The sequence below is a fragment of the Jaculus jaculus genome, chromosome 2 (genome assembly GCF_020740685.1).
Source record: "Jaculus jaculus isolate mJacJac1 chromosome 2, mJacJac1.mat.Y.cur, whole genome shotgun sequence".
In the NCBI taxonomy this organism is placed as follows: domain Eukaryota; kingdom Metazoa; phylum Chordata; class Mammalia; order Rodentia; family Dipodidae; genus Jaculus; species Jaculus jaculus.
Genome location: NC_059103.1, coordinates 82,479,502 through 82,498,623, shown reverse-complemented (window position 1 = coordinate 82,498,623; position 19,122 = coordinate 82,479,502). Strand labels below are relative to the sequence as shown.

Below are 19,122 nucleotides of genomic sequence, written 5' to 3'. Positions count from 1 at the left end.
TGGTCCTCCTTCCCCTAGAAAATATCAGCTACCAGCAGATCCTCAGGGAGATGCAGGATCTTGTGAGCCCATCCCCAAGAAAAACATTTTTAAAATTATTTTACTGTGTGTCACCAAATTAATATAAGATCAAATTCAATTTTCAATTTACTTTCTAATTATTGTAACCATGAATTTCCATGAAATGGATCATGTTTAGTTCATTCCCTACAAGGAGAAAAATGTAGCCTAGATAAACTATGCTGAGTTACCAAGGAAAATCTCATAAATCAGAATAAAGAACAGGCATGAAAACTATGCTCAGTACAATGTAAGAAGCTCCCTTGCTCCAAGCTGATGGCCCAACCCTGACCATGGTTCTCTGTAGACTACTGATTATCAAATAAAATTGAACACTAAAAATGTATAAACCTGAAGAAAATAAAAACCACCCATGCTGCAGAGACAACTGATGCATTTCAAAGCCTAACTTTTATAAAAGCATATTATAAACAGTGTAGGAATAGGTACAATTTTGATCACATTTTATTGCCAATTGTACATGTTGCTTTTTTTTTTTTTTTTCTACTTCCAGACTCAATCCAATTGATTTTAAACTTAAGCTGCCAGGATTTATATAGTCAAGCTCTCCACTGTTGAATATTTGGGTTGCTCCTTTGTTTTTCTTGTTGGAGTTTTTATTTCTTTGCATGTGTAAGTCAGATACCAAATATGCTAGCATCTGACCTTGTATTTCTCACAGTCTAGGACTACAATAAGTAATTTCTGTCTTTTTATAAATTACTCATTTCAGTCCAAATAGAGTAAGACATGGACTGCTGCAAAATGTGAATACTTATATAATATCATTGATATATCCCTCAAGTTTCTTTCAGAAATAAAAGACAAGGCCCAAAATTGATTATTTCTACTATAGATGCCAACCAAGCAACATTTATTTTCTGGATTGCAGGATGGAATTAGGCAGGTCTGACCTATGGTCTTCAGCATTTTTGGTCATCATACTATGACAAACTAGCAACTATGCAGGTTTTTGTGATCAGAATAGAAAGAGAATACCAGAAGTTCCAGAGTCCCAAAGGATCGCTCAGAAGAACAAGAACAAGGCTCAGAATGTGTTCAATGGGATTAAGCAGGGTCCTCCTGCACACCTGGCCTCTACATCTTTTCCATGGTACAGACGAGAAAGGAAGCTCTAGAATAAGTGACTCATCCAGTGGCATGATGCTTGCAGAATGGTGGCAGAACCTGAGAGTAGAAAACCCCTCACCATATGTCATGTGAAACACCTGTGACAATAACCAGAACTAATGCTGCTTGACATGGCAAGCCTGTAAATGACCGTGGCCATCCTATATAAAATCTGTCGTCTGACCTCAATGTTCTTTTCCTGCTGTTCAAAAGATGAGTACACGGCCAGTACCCTTGGAGAATAGTTTTAGCAAAAATTATTTTGACAATGCTAAATTATATCTTCAATTAAAATAGTTCACACTATTTTCTATAGCTTTTCTTCTCTTCTCTGAGATCAGCAAGTAAAGATGCAATACCTTTCCTGTCTGCTGTTGACTGTCCTTTTGATTGTTCAACTTTGCCTTCTTTGGCCACCATCCTAACTGGCTCTTCCTCCTCATCTTCCTCCATGTCACTGTCCAGATAGCCAATCAAAAGCTCTGTATCTGTTTCTATATCATCAACTGCCAAATAGAAAATGTTTTCTCCTTCCTGAAACAAAATTTAAAGACAAAAAAATAATGCTAACACATTCATGTATTTCTGACAATGATCAATAAATCATTTCTAAAGATATGGGCTGGATGTTAGTAGCACACTCTTGCAATCTCAGCACTTGGGAGGTGTAGACAGGAGGATTAGTTGTTCAAGATCAGTCTCAGCTACACAGCAAGTTCAAGTCCCTCATGAACTATATGAGACCCAATCTTATAAAACCTAAAGAATTTTTTTTAAATGATACACTGACTGAGTAGCATGTGTTCATAAAAGGTAATTATTACTTTTTTTCTTATAGCACCAGATGATTAGTCACTGAGAAAATCCAAAACACACATATAGAAAATCATAAAAATCAGTGATTTTACATACTTACCAATGAGTATCATTGCATGCAAAGCTAGAATAGAAAAAAATCCAAATTTCAACCCAAGCCAGAGAAACAAAACAAGTATTACTTGAAATAATTTCTAAAAACTAAGTAGGAGAAAAACACTGGACACAGGAAATTTAAGTACTGACTCAGTCATTATATGCATATCACCTCTTTGGCCTTGCTAAATCCCACTGAAATGACAGAAGTCTATCACTGACAGACCAATTCTTTTGGACAATGCTAGGAACAGAAATCAGCAATGACTGAAATGATAACTAATACAGAGAAAACCACAACCAGTAACAGAAACAGAAAATAGATTAAACCTTCTTTCTAAGGAAATCTCAGAGAATCTTCACAGATAATCAAGCTGGTTTAAAAAAAAAAAAAATGTTTCTCTGGGCCTTGGGCCAATCTCTAGGGAAGATAACTGGGCTGCCTACTGGCTCTCCCCAGAAGAGAACACCCAGAATCGCCCCCTTGAACATACTTGAGGAATTGGTCTGGGACAGTTCCAGTTTGGCTGCTGAAGATAAACAGAAGCAAGAGTGCAGACTGAATTTATGATCCTTCATGGTGGCAAAGGGAGGGAAGGACAAAGAAAATAACCTCTCCTCAGGAGAGAAACTCAGTGCAGCACAGAACACAGAGCAAAGCCTTCTGTGCTCTGAGAACTCCTTAAGCACTGGTGTTTAAGAGGACTAAGGGCAAGGGGTAGGGGCACAGGGAAACCAGAAAGGAGGAAGAATGCCATGAAGGTACGTTTGCATATACAAGGAAGCCTCCAAAAAAGAAAAAAAAAAAAAAAGATGCACATCTAATTGTTTACACAATTACCATTTGAGGATGGAAGTGGAGCTTAGTTCAATATCTCCCACCCTCCTGCTTATGTGTGTATTAGTTACTCTTCTAGCTGCTGCATCTGCTCTCAGGAAGCAGAGAGATAATGATGATGATGCTCACTCACTTTCTCCTTGTGCAGTCCCAGACCCAGACCACGGCCAACAGGATGATGCTACCCCAGCTGAGTGAAACCTTGCTAGAAACAGCTTCATGGATACATCCAGAGTGTGTGATATGGCTTCTAAATCTTATCCAGTTCATAATGAAAATAACTATTACAGTGTTTGAGACTATGTAGCCCTCACTAGTCTAAGTTCACTACATAGATAAACCTGGCCTTGAATTTGCTGCAATCCTCCTGCTTCAACCTCCAGAGTGTGCCACCATGGCCTCATGGATTTATTTTTCTTAACATTTTTTAATTTTTTTATTTTTATTTATTTATTTATTTGAAAGAAAGAAGAGAGGCAGGCAGATAGAGTGAGAGAAAGAGAAGCAGAGAGAGAGACAAAGAGAATGGGCATGCCAGAACCTCCAGCTTCTGCAAATTAACTGTAAATGCATGTGCTACCTTGTGCTTCTAGCTTATGTGGCTACTTGGAAAATAAACCTGGGTTCTATGGCTTTGCAGGCAAGTGCCATAATCACTAAGCCATCTTTTCAGCCCTGGATTTATTTTTTTAAGCACAAAATTAGATTACTTAAAAAAAAAAAAACTCTATTAGAAATTGCCCTAGAAATAACAGAGATTTGGTTCATTATTCATCCAACATTACGACAGAGAGGATTCAAAAGTTCAAAGCACTGAAATAAATTAACAAATTCAGCTACTTAATTAAATGATGGTCCTACAATATCTAGAAGACTCTTAAAGTTTTAATATTTCATGCTTCCAAAAGCCATAAAACCATTTCTGATTAGAAATACTGAATATCTTTTATAGCACTATTGCTCTGGGTAAAACAAAAAGTTATAGATATTCAAAACAAGAGATAAAATCAGAAGCTACACTATATGGGTTCAGTACCCTGAAGCAACTGTGGACCTACCTAATGAAAACTTCAGCATACAATCATAAATCTTACTGCTTATCTGATCAATATCCACAAAAGTTAATTGAAACCTCTTTCTAGTATATTCATCATTCATTTTGTGATAGTTTTCATAGTATGAAGATAATCTTTAGTTTCAATAAACACGATATCACTATATTAAACTATAATTAGAAGGGATGGCATGCTTACTGAGAGATTCCACAATAAAAAATCTTTTAATATTGTAGCTAAATCTTAAATAAAATGGTAGCATTACATGATCTAACATATTAAGCATATGTTTTCTATTTGTGCACATTGTGACATGAAGAAAAACACAATTACAGGTGAAACACTATCTAATAGTAAGACCATTCTCTACATAAGTCCTACCACTGCCAAGCAAAAGTTTCTCTTTCTTCACATTTGCTAATATCAGAAATGTACTGTTAAACTGGGCATGGTGGCACACGCCTTTAATCCCAGCACTCTGGAGGCAGAGGTAGGAGGATCACGGTGAGTTCAAGGCCACCCTGAGATTCCATAGTGAATTCCAGGTCAGGTCAGCCTGGGCTGCAGTGAGACCCTACCTCCAACCCACCCCCCCAAAAAAAAGAAAAAGAAAAAGAAATGTACTGTTAAGTCTCTCCTTTTCCTATTCATAGAGTTTTCATATTGAATGTCCCCCAAAGACCTACATGTTGAAGACGTGCTTTTAAGCCTATGATGCTACTAAGAGAAAGGAAACATTGAGGAGGTGTGCTCTAATAGAATTTATGTCATCAGGAGTATGTTCTCAAAGGCACCAGTGAAATCCTGATTGCTTACAGTCTCTCTTTTTCCTTCCCAGACACCAAAAAAGGAAGAGCTTTGTTCTACCACATGTTCTGTAATAGGACGCTCTGTCTCATCACTGGCCCAAAGCAATGGAGACGATGGCAAACATGTTAATAGACTACCGTGGCTTGCATTTTTTTATACCAATTTTTCTGGCCTAAACTCGAAGAAACCAAACTGAGTATTGGTCTCCCAAGACATGGGATGTTCAATGTTACCACTGGGAAAGTCTGGTGCAAATGAGGCTGACAGCAGCAACAATCTAGAGGAGTAAACAGGACAGTTTTAAAAGTTAATTAAAAAAAAAAAACTGTTGCTTCCCCACAAGACTGATGACCTTCCCAGTACCAAACATGTGTTCCATCCAGTGAAACACGAATTAAATCTAATCTGAAATATGCTGGCTAAACCCACCATACTGGTGTCACCATCACAACAGTGAGTGCATTGTGATAGTGCAGCACCTAGGATTTGAAGAATCCTATTGGTAAAAATTCTCCAAAGATGGCTTTCCAGTAACCTCTGACACAATGAAGGTAAGTCTGCAGGGCAAGAGCTTCCAGCTTAGACCCAGTCTCCTTTATCTGATTGCTTTGCCATTTGATGTGCCGGGTTTGCATGCTGGTCTATGTCATTCAGACTTTCTAATCCTCCCCTGTGTCATAATGTTGCAGTCAGGTTCACAATGCTGGCAGAAATCACCTGACCAAGAGCAGCTGGTGGGAAAACAAACAGTTTATTTTGGCTTATAGACTCCACGGGAAGCTCTATGATGGCATGAGCAGAGGGTAGATATCACCTCCTCACCAACATCAGGTGGATAAACAACATCAGGACATTGTGCCAAACACTGGCAAGGGGAAATTGACTATAACACACACTAGCCCACCCCCAACAATATACTGCCTCCAGAAGGTTTTAATCCCCAAGTCTCCATCAGCTGGGAACCTAGCATTCAGAACACCTAAGTTTACAGGGGACACCTGAATCAAACCACCACACTTAGAAGTTATACCACACCAAAGGGCTCAGCAGCATAATTACAGCTCCCGACAAGTCTCAGGTTCCTTACTGAATTAATTTTTTTTTAATTTTTTTTGTTTATTTTTATTTATTTGAGAGTGACAGGCAGAGAAAGAAAGGGGCAGATAGAGAGAAAGAATGGGCACGCCAGGGCTTCCAGCCACTGCAAATGAACTCCAGATGCATGCGCCCCCTTGTGCATCTGGCTGATGTGGTTCCTGGGGAATTGAGCCTTGAACCAGGGTCCATAGGCTTCATAGACGATTGCTTAACCTCTAAGCCATCTCTCCAGCCCTGAATTAATTTCTTAATTCTCCACAACACGGTGGTATCTAGCCCCATGAACTGGACATTAAGCACTACTTTGATAGGCCCAGCTCCCTCAGTAAGTGTATCCATCCTTTATAGTTGTTCACACCCTGATACTCATGGGGATCTCTGTTGGTGATAACCAAGTTGTTCATAATGGCTTCTGTAAGTGAGTCCATGAGAGACTGATCTCCATGCACTGCCACAGCCTATGTAGCCTTGTCTCAAAGAGGGATGAGTTGCTCTGTTACTTAGTTTCCCTGCTTCCATAGCTCCAAGACTGATTCCATCTCCTCCCATCTTCCACAGACTCACAAGCCAGGCTGTGAGAGGGTCTTTTACTGCTTATTCTAATGTCTTTTCTACAATTAAAACAGTTCAAATGTTCAATATTTCCTAATCACATAGTTTCTCATATCAAACTGCATGCTTAGTCATGTATTGCCTCTTTGTATTAAAAGTTGGATCCAAAGAGAATTATTTGTCACGTCTACCTCACTCCCGTCCTCCCCATTGTCTGAATCATCCTATGGGTTCCAAGAATCTGAATCTCAGAAGGACAGCTGAAACACATGTGTGGCTTGTGCTCTCTTTCCCTTTCGACCTCATACCTATAAAACAACTGCAAATCCACACCTCCATTTCCTTTCTCTTTCATCCAATTTACCTGATAAATCAGAAGCTAATGTGGAAGATGCTAGCCATGGGTCCCTTTCCATTGTATTTCTCCCTTTACAAAAGCATGTTCTTTCCTTCCTTTAGCATCTATACTTATCTATAGACCTCAACTTTCTCTCATGATTTGCCTAGTGTCCCTTTTGAAGAACCATGTCTCAATAGAAGAAATTCCATGAACTCAAGCATTAGTTAGTGGTTGACTTCTGTACTTTCAAAGCAGCAAAAGTAAGTCTATCTTATTTCACAAGGAAATACAGGTCCCTATCATGTGCAAGTAAACATAACTCTAGTAGAAGCCATGGGTGTTTTGGTATTTCAGCTACATCTGTCTGCACCTTAACTTGGTTTAAATTACTGACAGGTTTCTCTCCTTTGTGTGGATAATAGAAGAGAAACCACAGTTATACATTTGGCATAGGTACAATTCATTCTACTGATAAGAAAAGCATTGCAAAATCCACACCCTCCATCTGTAATGATTAGTGGGTAATCCAAAAATAAAATCATTTTTAAAAGAAACTTGAAGCTGAGCATGGTAGCACATTCCTTTAATCCCAGCACTTGGGAGGCAAAGGTAGGAGAATCATCATGAGTACCAGGCCAGCCTGAGACTACATACACAGTGAATTCCAGGACATGTACGTTGGGCTACAGCAAGACCCAACCTCAAAAAAGAAAGGAAAGAAGAAACCTGCTCTCTGATCTTACAAATTAGTAGAATAGGTGCATCAGGCCTTCAGCTGGTGCAAACGAACTCCAAACACATGTGTCATCTTGTATATCTGGCTTATGTGGGTCCTGGGAAATCAAAACTGGGTCGTTTGGCTTTGTAGGCGAGTGCCTTAACCACTAAGCCATCTCCCCAGCCCACAAATTAGTAATTTATACCAGGGTGTGGAAAACATTTAGGTTGATCATAATTAATTACATTAAAAGACAATGATGAAAATAAAGAAAAAAAGCAAAATGAAACAGTAAGAATTTCATATTTAATATCCTCTCATTAATTCTTCTTTACTAAAACCTGAATTAGTCTCATGCTTTGTACCAGCATTACTTCTCTAAAGCTCAGCATACAAAGATGACAAACATTAGGAGTAGTAGACAGCTCCACAATGCTGGGGTAGGCATCCAGCCAAACACAGTTTTATAGGAGAAAGGGATTTATTTCAAGCTTACAGATCCAGGGACAGTTCCATCAATGGCAGAAGAAGCTGGCTCCCTTCCAATGAGAGAGAGAAAAACTACCACCAGCCAGAAAACATTAAAAACCAACAAGAAGGTGGCGGGAGAGATGGCTCAGGAGTTAAGGCACTTGACTATAAAGCCTAAGGACTTGCATTTGATTTCCTAGTACCCACATAAAGCCAGATGCACAAGGTGGCACATTCGTCTAGATTCATTTGCAGTGGCTAGGAGCCCTGATGTGACCATTCTCTTTCTCTCTCTCGTTCTCTCACTCTGTCTCAAATAAATAAGATATATAACATATTAAACAAACAAAGAAAAAAATAAATAAACAGTAAGAAGGGACTCAACCAGAGCTCAAAGCTCTCTGCATACTTTTGGGATAGAAGTGAGATTCACCCTCAGTGATATGCCACCACAACAGGAGGTCAGCCTACTATTGGCTGAAGCTGCAAACTCAATTTGAATAAAACACCTGAGTCTATGGGGCCATACATTCAAACTACCACATTAGGAAGTATTTCCACTGTAAAATCCATGATGCATGTTTTTAGCATTACTTTAAGAATAAAATATAATTATTAAAATAACACATAACTATTATGGATTTATTAACTTACTCCCAGCAAGAAGACTCAGCAAAGTACTATGTGAATGACTATAAGCTACCTATGTATTTAGCCACGTTTGACCAGGAGATATGCACTAACACAAAATTTAAACAGAAACACACACAGTGACCCATGTCCACATAAAGCTTTAGAAGATTTTACATTTTTTCTTTAACCACTGTACTTTCTCTTTAACATGAAAATACATATCTGTAGTAAGGAAATTCCTCCAGATGTCTTATAGAACCATGCCATGGATAGAGGTGAAGCCTCTGGCCTTTCATAATGGCAGTATTTTGTTGTTGTAAACTACTAAAATTTGTATCAAGCATGCATGGTGGAAAATACATGTAAACCCAGCACTCAGTATGCAGATGTAAGAGAATTATGGATTCAAGGCCAGCTTCAGATACAACCTGTCTCAAAAAATAAATACCAGGGCTGGAGATATAGCTTACCAGTTAAGGTGTTTGCCTGTGAAGCCTCAGGACCCAGGTTCGATTCCCCAGAACCCATTGAAACCAGATGTGCACGGTGGCGCATGCACCAGGAGTTCGTTTGCAGTGGCTGGAGGCCCTGGTACACCCATATTCTCTCTCTCTCTCTCATAAATAATTTTAAAACTTATTTAAAAATAAATAAATAAATACCAAATGGCCAGGTGTAGTAAGTAATGCTTAGAACCCTAGCATTCAGGAGCCTGAGGCAGGAAGAGCATCATAAGTTTGAAGCAATAGTGAGTGAGACCCTGCCTCAAAAAAAAAAAAAAAATAGTCTCTTTAACAAAAGTAACTGATAAACTAACTGAAGAACTTAAGGTTTCCAAAAACTATTTTCTTTGAGAGCTAAAAGAAAATATTATAAAATTAAAAAAAAATGAGTCAGGAAAATGATAAATACATTTAACATAATAAACAGGGAAGAAGATGCCAAGTTCCTGTTTGGATCACATTGCAAAGGTATACAGGGCTGGAGAGATGGCTTAGCAGTTAAGGCCCCTTCCTGGGAAGCCTAAGGACCATGTTTGATCTCTCTCTAGATTCCACATGAGCCAGAAGCACAAAGGTGACGCAAGTGGAAGGCTGCACATGCGTTACTAGGTGGCACAAGCATCTGGAGTTTAATTGCAATAGCTAAGGCCCTGGCATGGCAATTCTCTCTCTCTCTCTCTCTCTCTCTCTCTCTCTCTCTCTGTGTGTGTGTGTGTGTGTGTGTGTGTGTCTGTCTCTCAAAATAAAATAAAATAAAATAATAAAATAAAATAAAATAAAAAGAAGGGCTGGACATGGTGGCCCTTCTTTAATCCCAGCACTCTGAGGCAGAGGTGGGAGGATCACCATGAGTTCGAGGCCATCCTGAAACTATATAGTTAAAATTAATTCCAGGTCAGCCTGGACCAGAGTGAGACTCTACCTCAAAAAAACAAAAAACAAACAAAACCACAACAAAAAGGCACTACAAGATAATGAAGCTTTAAGATAAATGCAAATAAAATTGTCCCTTTTTCAGTCATGGCAAATAACAAGCCACATACCAAGAGAACAGTTGCAACATGATTCTGAAAAAGAAGATGCTACAATAAAAACAAAATCTCTATAAGCAAATATTTATCAATCATAAATCACTGACATATCTACAAATATTTCTCTGAGGTGCTCAAGAGGAGAAAGTAATGTGTAAAACATTCCATAAGAAAAAGACATTATCAAGTAAAGATGAGAAGCCAAGAGAAAGAGTTCTTACATAAAAAGAGAGTGATACATAGCCCATCATAGAAAAGAATGTATAAATGCAGAATAAGGTGGCTAGTCATATTGCCTCCCTCCACCATTGGAAGACAGAGGAAAGTCAAAAGTAGGAGCAACCTAAGAAATCTCAGTAACTGTCCCATGACCCACTTCTCCTTAGGACTCACTTACCCCCAACCAAATGTTCAAACTTAGGAACTTGGAGGGACATTTTACATTAATAACATAACAGCTGTCCTTTAAGACTGTAGACTCTTAAGGACAGACACACTGACTAATACATCTTTGTGTAACCATTTTCCTAGTAGAACACTATAGTAGACAGCTTCAGGTGGCTGAGATGAACTTCTAGACTGTGCAGTTATGGAGGAAGGGATTTATTGAAGCTTTCAGATCCAGGGGAAGTTCCAAAATGGCAGAAGATGGTATTCTGTTTTCACAGGTATAACCAGAGAGAAAGAAGCCAAAACCCAAAAAAACCACACCACAAACAAATACACTTCAGGAACTCCAGGCACTTTGCATATCTTTAGATTGGAATATCAAATCCACCAGCACACCACAGGGCTAGACTGTAAGATCCTCCCACTGATAGCTCCTCCAGCCAAGTGGCTGGAAATCCAAGAAGTTTTAAGAAACTCTTGAATTTATTGGTGGGCATCTCTGGCCCCCAATAGATTCTTAACCATCTCACACTACACATGGTACCAAGTCCAGTTTCAAAGGTCCATGCAGTCTTTACCAGTTAGTTCCAATGTCCCAACTCTTATCCGAGATTTAAGACTGTCTCTTAACATGAGTCCTGTAAAATCAAACAAGTTAAATACTTTTAACATACAAAGGTACAGAGTAAACATTTTCAACTGGAATAAGGCATAGCATGGAGAGACTAGAACAATGCAAACTCAACAACCATCAGGCAAACATCACACCTTTTGAATCTATTGTGGAGCATCTATTCAAAATCTCAAACACCTTACTCACTGAATGCTCTACCAGAGTGTATCTGCTAAGACGAGCAAAGTATAAATAAAAGACCTTTGTCATTTACTTTTGAATTAATAAGACAGTAAAGCAAGAATTTCATTCAGGAAAATAGAAGAAGCTAAAATAAAGGATATAGATCAATTTCCCATTCCTAAAAAATTCTGAATAACTCAAGTTAGCCCATAGTTGGACCATATTCTAGCTCTAAAATGTAATAGCTGAGAGGTGTGATCTGATACCACAGGAGGCAAAGTGTCAGATTGTAAATTCTCAATGATCTTGCATGTTGCTGAGGGATGCAAGAAAAGGAGATACAAATGCAATCAGTGGATTGGTGATCAGGAGACTACTGTAACCTGAGGGAAAAAAGCCAATTCTAGAGGATGTGAGAAGCCTGGGGAGTGTGTATAGAGATGCCAGAATGTGTTGGAGTGAGAAGATGAACACTACATTTATAAAGATGAAGGAAAAATAAGGCAGACATGTACTTGAATGGAGGACTTTCATCAGCAGGCAAGCCCTGTTCACTGAGGAAGAAGAAGTAATCTTTCTCTGAGCTGGGAGAAAGGAGTCAGTGCCTTGGTAACAAAGCAAGAATGTGTGATGTTAAAAGGTCAAAAAAGTATTATTTATACCACCTTTCTAGACACTCACAAAAAAAAAATGAAACTATGCACTTTTGAGCTGTTTTTAAATTTTAATGTTATTTTCAAATATTAAAACAGACAAATGGATAATAAAATGTGGTGCCTACATGTAATAGAGTTGTATTCAACTGTAACAAAAAAAAAAAATGAAATTGTGATTATTTTAGGAAGATAGATAGAACTGGAAAACAGCATACTGAGTGACACAAGCAAAGCCAGAAAGTATGTTCTCTCTCATATGTGCATCTTATCTTCAAGTTGTTTTAAAGTATATTTGATGTATTAAGTTGTAGTGAGCATCTATAAAGTCCAGGAGGCAAGAGAGGAGCCATAGGGAGGTTTAAGGAGCTTAAGAGGGAATAAAGCACACACAAATGAAGGTGGGAAAGGGGACCCAGGTGGAGAAATTTGAACTGAGATGGAGGGGAGGGTGAAAATGGAGCAAGAAATAGTTAACCAAGGAGGCATGCAAAAGCCATATGGAAACCAAACACTTTTTAAAAATATTTTATTTTTATTTACTTGAGAGAGAGAGAGAGAGAGAGATACAGAAATAGGTAGGTAAAGAGAGAGAGAGAGAATGGGTGCACCAGGGCCTCCAGCCACTGCAAACAAAACCCAGATGTGTACGCCCTTGTGCATCTGGATTATGTGGGTCCTGGGAAGTCAAACCTGGGTCCTTTGGCTTTGCAGGCAAGCGCCTTAACTACTAAGCCATCTCTCAAGCCTGAAATCAACCACTTTATAAGATAACTAAAAAATATAATTTATCTTTAGAGAAGTAGTTTGAATAGACATACCCTGTGGGGCAGATTTAATTTGAAATATCCCCCACAGCCGAATGTGTTTTTGTTTGATCCTTATACTCAATCCTCGGCTGGTGCTGCCTTTGAGAGAAGTCCTGATGGAGGAAGCATGTCACTGCTGGGGGACCTTCAGGTTTATTAGCTCAGCTTGCCAGTGCTGGCTAGCTCACTCAGACAAGTTCTTCCTATGCTGCTGTTACAAGGTGTGAGTCGGATTCCTGCCTTCTCCACCATTATGAAGCTTCATCTTGAGACAAAAAGCTGAAATAAACCCTTTCCTCCCATAAGCTGCTTCTGGTCAGATATTTTTCCCAACTATAGAAAATTTCTACTAAGAAGTAGGGTTGTTGCTGTAATAAACCTGAGCATATGCTTTTGGGGTTTTTTTGTTTGTTTGTTTGTTTTTTGGAGTCTTTTGTTACTGGTTTTAGGAAAAATAGGGAAGGATTTGGAACTTTCAAACAGAGAAGCCTTGCAGTGATGGAGGCAGAGCTTAATGGACCACTATGGTGATAGTTTGAAAGAACTAAATGTGGCCTCTGGAGGCTTGGCTTGTGAAGTTTCAAAAGGGAAAGAGGACATTGTCAGGAGCTAAACTAGCAGCAGCTCATGTGACATCATGGCTGTGTTCTGCCTATGTCCTAAGGATTCAGGCAAGGTTAAGGTTAAGAGTAATGCACTGGGGTATTTGGCAGAGGAAATGTGAGCAGATTCAGATTCTGGGCACAGATACTGCACTTTCAGCTTCAGATGTTTAAGGCACTACCACCATTGAGGAAGGAAGGGGCAGCTGCTTGGCAAGGGGACAATATGACCAATGCTGATTCATTTGAAAAGAGGGGCCTTGAAAGAAGAATGCTTAAAGAGTTTTCAGCCTCACAAATTCTTCTTTATGCCCCCTTGGATTGATATATTTTGTAGTCTACCTGGTACTCATTTGTAGAATATGGCAAATGCAGGAAATGTCACAGAGTGCAACCACAGACAGTGAGAAAGCATGGCTACAGTCCCTACAAGGAAACTACTACAACTTGCGTGAGTGGATAAGGCTGCTCCTAGAAGTCACAGATGATTAAGCAAAAAACCTAGTGCCAGATATTAAATACCTCCTTAAAGTTTGTCGGTCAATGAAGTCCAAGAAGAGTCCAGTGCAATATAGACTATTGATGCTGTTCCTTGTTGACCATCAGAACCAGATGGTAAAACCCTATTGCTAAGGAAGCCACACTCTTCAGGATACAAGCCAGAATTGACTTTAAAGGATCCTTCCTGCTGGGTATCATTCAAATGCCAGAAGGTGCTAGGTAGGCTATGGACCCTGCACGTTATGTTGATATGCCAAGCAAGATATGCCTATTGGTTCAATGGGGATAGGACTGTTATAGGCATAACTAATCACTTTCTGATAGAAGTAGAGGCCAACTCCACATGAGGAACTCATGACTAGCCCCACAAACCTGGTCAAAAGCCCACATCTAAATAAGATCCATGGCAGTGGGTTGTACTACCAGTGTTATGCTAAAGTGATGTGTTGTTAGAAATACCTTACAAAAAAATAAAGGAAAAAGGCTGGACAGATGGCTTAATGATTAAAGTACTTACCCACAAAGCCAAAGGACCCAGGTTCAATTCCTCAGGACCCATGTCAGCCAGAAACACAAGGTGGTGAACGCATTTGGAGTTTATTCACATTGGTTAGAGGCCTTAGAGGGCCGATTTTCTCTCTCTCTTTCTCGACCCTGTTTCTTTCTCTCTCTCTCAAGTAAATAAATATATTTTTTAAAAAGCCTTATGAGGGCTGGAGAGATGGCTTAGCGGTTAAGCGCTTGCCTGTGAAGCCTAAGGACCCCGGTTTGAGGCTCGGTTCCCCAGGTCCCACGTTAGCCAGATGCACAAGGGGGCGCACGCATTTGGAGTTCATTTGCAGAGGCTGGAAGCCCTGGCGTGCCCATTCTCTCTCTCCCTCTATCTGTCTTTCTCTCTGTGTCTGTCACTCTCAAATAAATAAATAAATAAATAAATTATTTTAAAAAATTGAAAGGGGTCAAAAGAGGGCATGAAGAGCATTAATGTAATGAAAAAATACTTTGTTTACACATATGAAAGTATCCAAAATTTAAAGACATAAAAAAATGAAAACTTAAGATTCCTTTATAGTAATATTTTAACCACTGAATATGTACCCTCAATCCCAAATGCCTTCTAATTTCTTGTTTTACAAAAAGGCATGTGGTGGTTTGATTCAGGTGTCTTCCACAAACTTAGGTGTTTTGAATGCTAGGTTCCCAATTGATGGAGATTTGGAAATTAAGGCCTCCCTGGATACAATGTATTGTTGGGGAGTGGGCTTATGGGTATTATAGCCAGTGTCCCCTTGCCAGTGTTTGGTGTACTCTCCTGTTGCTGTTATCCACCTGATGTTGGCCAGGAGGTAATGTCCACCCTCTGCTCATGCCATCATGTTCCCCTGCCATCATGGAGCTTCCCCTTGTGTCTGTAAGCCAAAATAAACCCTTTTTTCCCCACAAGTTGCTCTTGGTCGGGTGACTTCTTCCAACAATGTGAACTTGATTGCAACAGGAACTTTATTAATCTTAAGTAAATTAGTTGTAAATATTACCACATATGGCCTTAGAAAGATGTCTTAACTAATTTAGTAATGTTTTGTTTGTTTGTTTGTTTTTAACTAACTAATGGTAGAGAAATATATTTGATCTCAGAGGTGCCTCTGCCTGAAAAAAAAATAGATAGGTTGATGTTTTTAGAAGGATTTGAAGAAATAGTTTTTTAAATCTTACATCAAAAATATGAATCATCATTTTTTATGCTTGTTCTGTTTGTTTTTACCTAGCAGCTGACTTTCTAGAAATAAACCATTCTTATGAGGTTGTTCCATGGATTTTTAGATGATGTGAAGCTAAGCCAGCTTAAAAAGATATTTTGTTCTAGGATAAGTTGTAGAGTATTTCAAAGGTAATTGTCAGTTTCACATACATCATACTGGTCTTTTCATGAGATGAAACAAAGCACAGTATGAATATAGAAGTCTAATATAAATCCATAAGTCCCTGATACATGCTTTAAATGTGAAAAAGGAGGACATATGCTATATAAAAGCAAGCTAAATTCTAAAACCAAAAAAATAGGCATAGAATGAAATCTGGGGAAGCTCTCAAAAGCCTAGCTGGGTTTGCATGTTACTACTTAGAGAAGCAGAGGATTAACACTCAGCAAGAATAGCCATGCTCCTTTGTATCCCTATCTCCTCAAGGCAAAACTAACCCAAGACAGATGGATGGGTAAGCCACCATATCTCAAAGGACTTAATTAACCACAGGAAAAGAAACAAGAAAATACTGATCTTTATGTCTGCAAACACAAGTGAGTCTAAGTGACATGACCAGTAAAAGCCAATTTAAGAAATTACAGGTACTTTAGTCAAATGAGTTGTCATTTAAGCAAGCATAACAACATAGCACACACAGTTTTTGCATGTATCAACCATAATAATAATGGACTTACTTAATTTATAACATTTGTTAAAATGTCTAGAAACTTTCTAGTGAAGGAAAACCCACATTCAATTCTTAGAACTACTGTTCCACTGGACTCTGTATTTCCTGACATAATGAAGTTCTGCAGCAAAACCTATTTCTTTTGTCTTTTCTCCAAGTGTCTGTGAAATCGTGTAAGATTTCTATGGATGACTAGACTAAGTTTTAACACAACATTTTGTTCCTTGGCTTTGCTATTCAATAGGCTGAAGTATTCTCAGGAGGTAATACTCTTACATGAATATTGTGAAGCTTTGCTGTGCAAGTTACCTTATCTGAGTAATATCTATATTATGAGATACTCTGAAACTTTCTTTAGAATATCATATTAATTCCGTGAATGAATACCACTATAATTTTTCCTATTTGACCTTGTGTTGCTTTAAAAGAAGATATTACTTTATTATGTATAATAGTTTTCTTTGAATACAAATTTAGGGATCCATTAAGAAAGGACTAAATGTGGCTAACTCTAGCATTTTGTGTGGTATCTATTAACTGTACTTTATATTGCATCTTGCTTATTGACTATTGTAATGTTAATCATTAAAAATAATTAAAGGCTTACCAGCAAATATTTCTCTAATTTTGGAAAACAAAACAAAATCATGTCCTCCTTCATAGTCACACAACATACATTTGACTGTCAATGAGGAGCATGCATGGTTAGTTTCAAGTACCCAAATTTGACATACATGCATATGTTGTTTCAATCTCTTCTGGTAAAGGTTGTTGGATTCACAACATCTATAACAAATGCTTATTTATTTATTTGGTTTTTTGGGAAAAGGTGTAATTTTTGTCCAGGCCAACTCTGTATTTGAGATCTGACCTTGAATTCAGTTTGCCAAGAGCTAAGATTAAAAGTGTAAGCCTCCAAACCTTGCCATTATATTTTCTACAAGCTAAATAAACGAACTTTCTTCTCTTTAATTTTATCATCACTCTTAAGTCTTTTAATAATGCAAATACTGATTTATTGTAATTAATGCAGTTCTGATTGATTTTCAAATACCAATCTTTCAATATAACATTTGTACAGTATAATTTGAAAGCAACATACTACTCCACAACAAACTTTCATGATTGCCTAATCTACATCACCGTTTACTGACTTTAGTCCAGAACACAGTCTCTGGTTGTTAATCAACAGAGTATCTTAATGCTCTGTTTGTCTATGGTGATGTTTGCAAACCAGCTTTTGGCATTAACAATAAGGTGCTGTACAAGAGTCTGGCAAAGAGATAAAATGACTTACATTGTATACTGAAATGTACACACACACACACACACACACACACACACACACACATTACACTCAGCACTTTCACAGCAAAAATGTAACACTCTGCCAAACCAAATAATCCACACACACATAAACCAAATGCCTGAGTTCAGGTAGAAGCATTTGTGTTGTGTTATTTTAAGGAAATAAATATGATCTGTTGCCAAACTGACAAGGCACAATCACCTAGGTGTGCCAATTCAGGGAAGAGGCAGGGTAGTTAGTAAAGCAGGCCAGTTCAACATAGGCTTCCTCAGATTCCAGTAGGTACAACCATGCCACATGGATATGGGAAGATACACCTGTTCTTGAGAAATAGTCTAGCAACAGAAATTATTTAAATTATTTAACAGAGATTCATAGATACATTGAGTAATTTAGGATTCTATTATTTGAGATCCTAAGAACACTTTAAATTAAATATATTAACTGTTTTAAATTTTTAACATTTTATTAAATTACATATAAGTTAGTATTAAACTGTTATAATATCAAATTTAAATGTTAAATATGAGGTTTGCCCCTTTTCCTCCAAAGGAATAATTTCACACAATTTCCATTTTCATTTCTACTTCTACTTTGTACTTTCATTATCATAAACATTGTTATCAAAACCTAAGTCAACTGTACAGCAAACTTTCTTGTGCTTACTATGTCTTGGGATTATTGTCCCAAAAGTAAGAACTGCAGAGTCATAAAAATATAGAAAGCATAAGAGGGCTGGAGAGATGCTTAGTGGTTAAGTGCTTGCCTGTGAAGCCTAAGGACCCCGGTTCGAGGCTCGGTTCCCCAGGTCCCACGTTAGCCAGATGCACAAGGGGGCACACACGTCTGGAGTTCATTTGCAGTGGCTGGAAGCCCTGGCACGCCCATTCTCTCTCTCTCCCTCTATCTGTCTTTCTCTCTGTGTCTGTCGCTCTCAAATAAATAAATTAAAAATTAAGTATATATATATATATATATATATATATATATAGAGAGAGAGAGAGAGAGAGAGAGAGAGAGAGAGAGAGAGAGAGAGAGAAAGCATAAGAACCATTCAGAACCACTTTTTCTTTTTTCAGAATTATCATCTAACATTCAGCATTACCCATCCTGAAGGTATCAGGTTATGCTGGGCAGAAGGCAATACTTCCTATAAGAAATACCCAGCAAAAACCTGCTTTAGGAAGAACTGTTAAGTTCCCCAGCACAAACAAATATCATAATGATTTTAAACATATCATATGGCAGCACAGTGAGAAACCTTACCCATAGTGCATTTCTTTTAAAAAATATTTTGTTGTTGTTTTTTATTTATTTATTTGAGAGTGACAGAGAAAGAGGGGGAGAGAGAGAGAAAGAATGGGCGCATGAGGGCTTCCAGCCACTGCAAACGAACTCCAGATGTGTGAGCCCCCTTGTGCATCTGGATAACGTGGGTCTCAGGGAATCAGGCCTCAAACTGGGGTCCTTAGGCTTCACA

General features: G+C 38.3%; 1 protein-coding gene across 2 annotated transcripts in view; it reads right to left on the bottom strand.

Annotated features, from left to right (window-relative positions):
• Positions 1–19,122, bottom strand: part of Prdm5 (PR/SET domain 5) — a 171,153-nt gene that overhangs the window by 100,507 nt on the left and 51,524 nt on the right. For both annotated transcript variants that reach the window (XM_045144457.1, XM_045144458.1), the window contains exon 4: positions 1,551–1,725. In XM_045144457.1, coding sequence (XP_045000392.1) covers positions 1,551–1,725 — 175 coding nt within the window. The remainder of the gene's footprint in view (positions 1–1,550; positions 1,726–19,122) is intronic.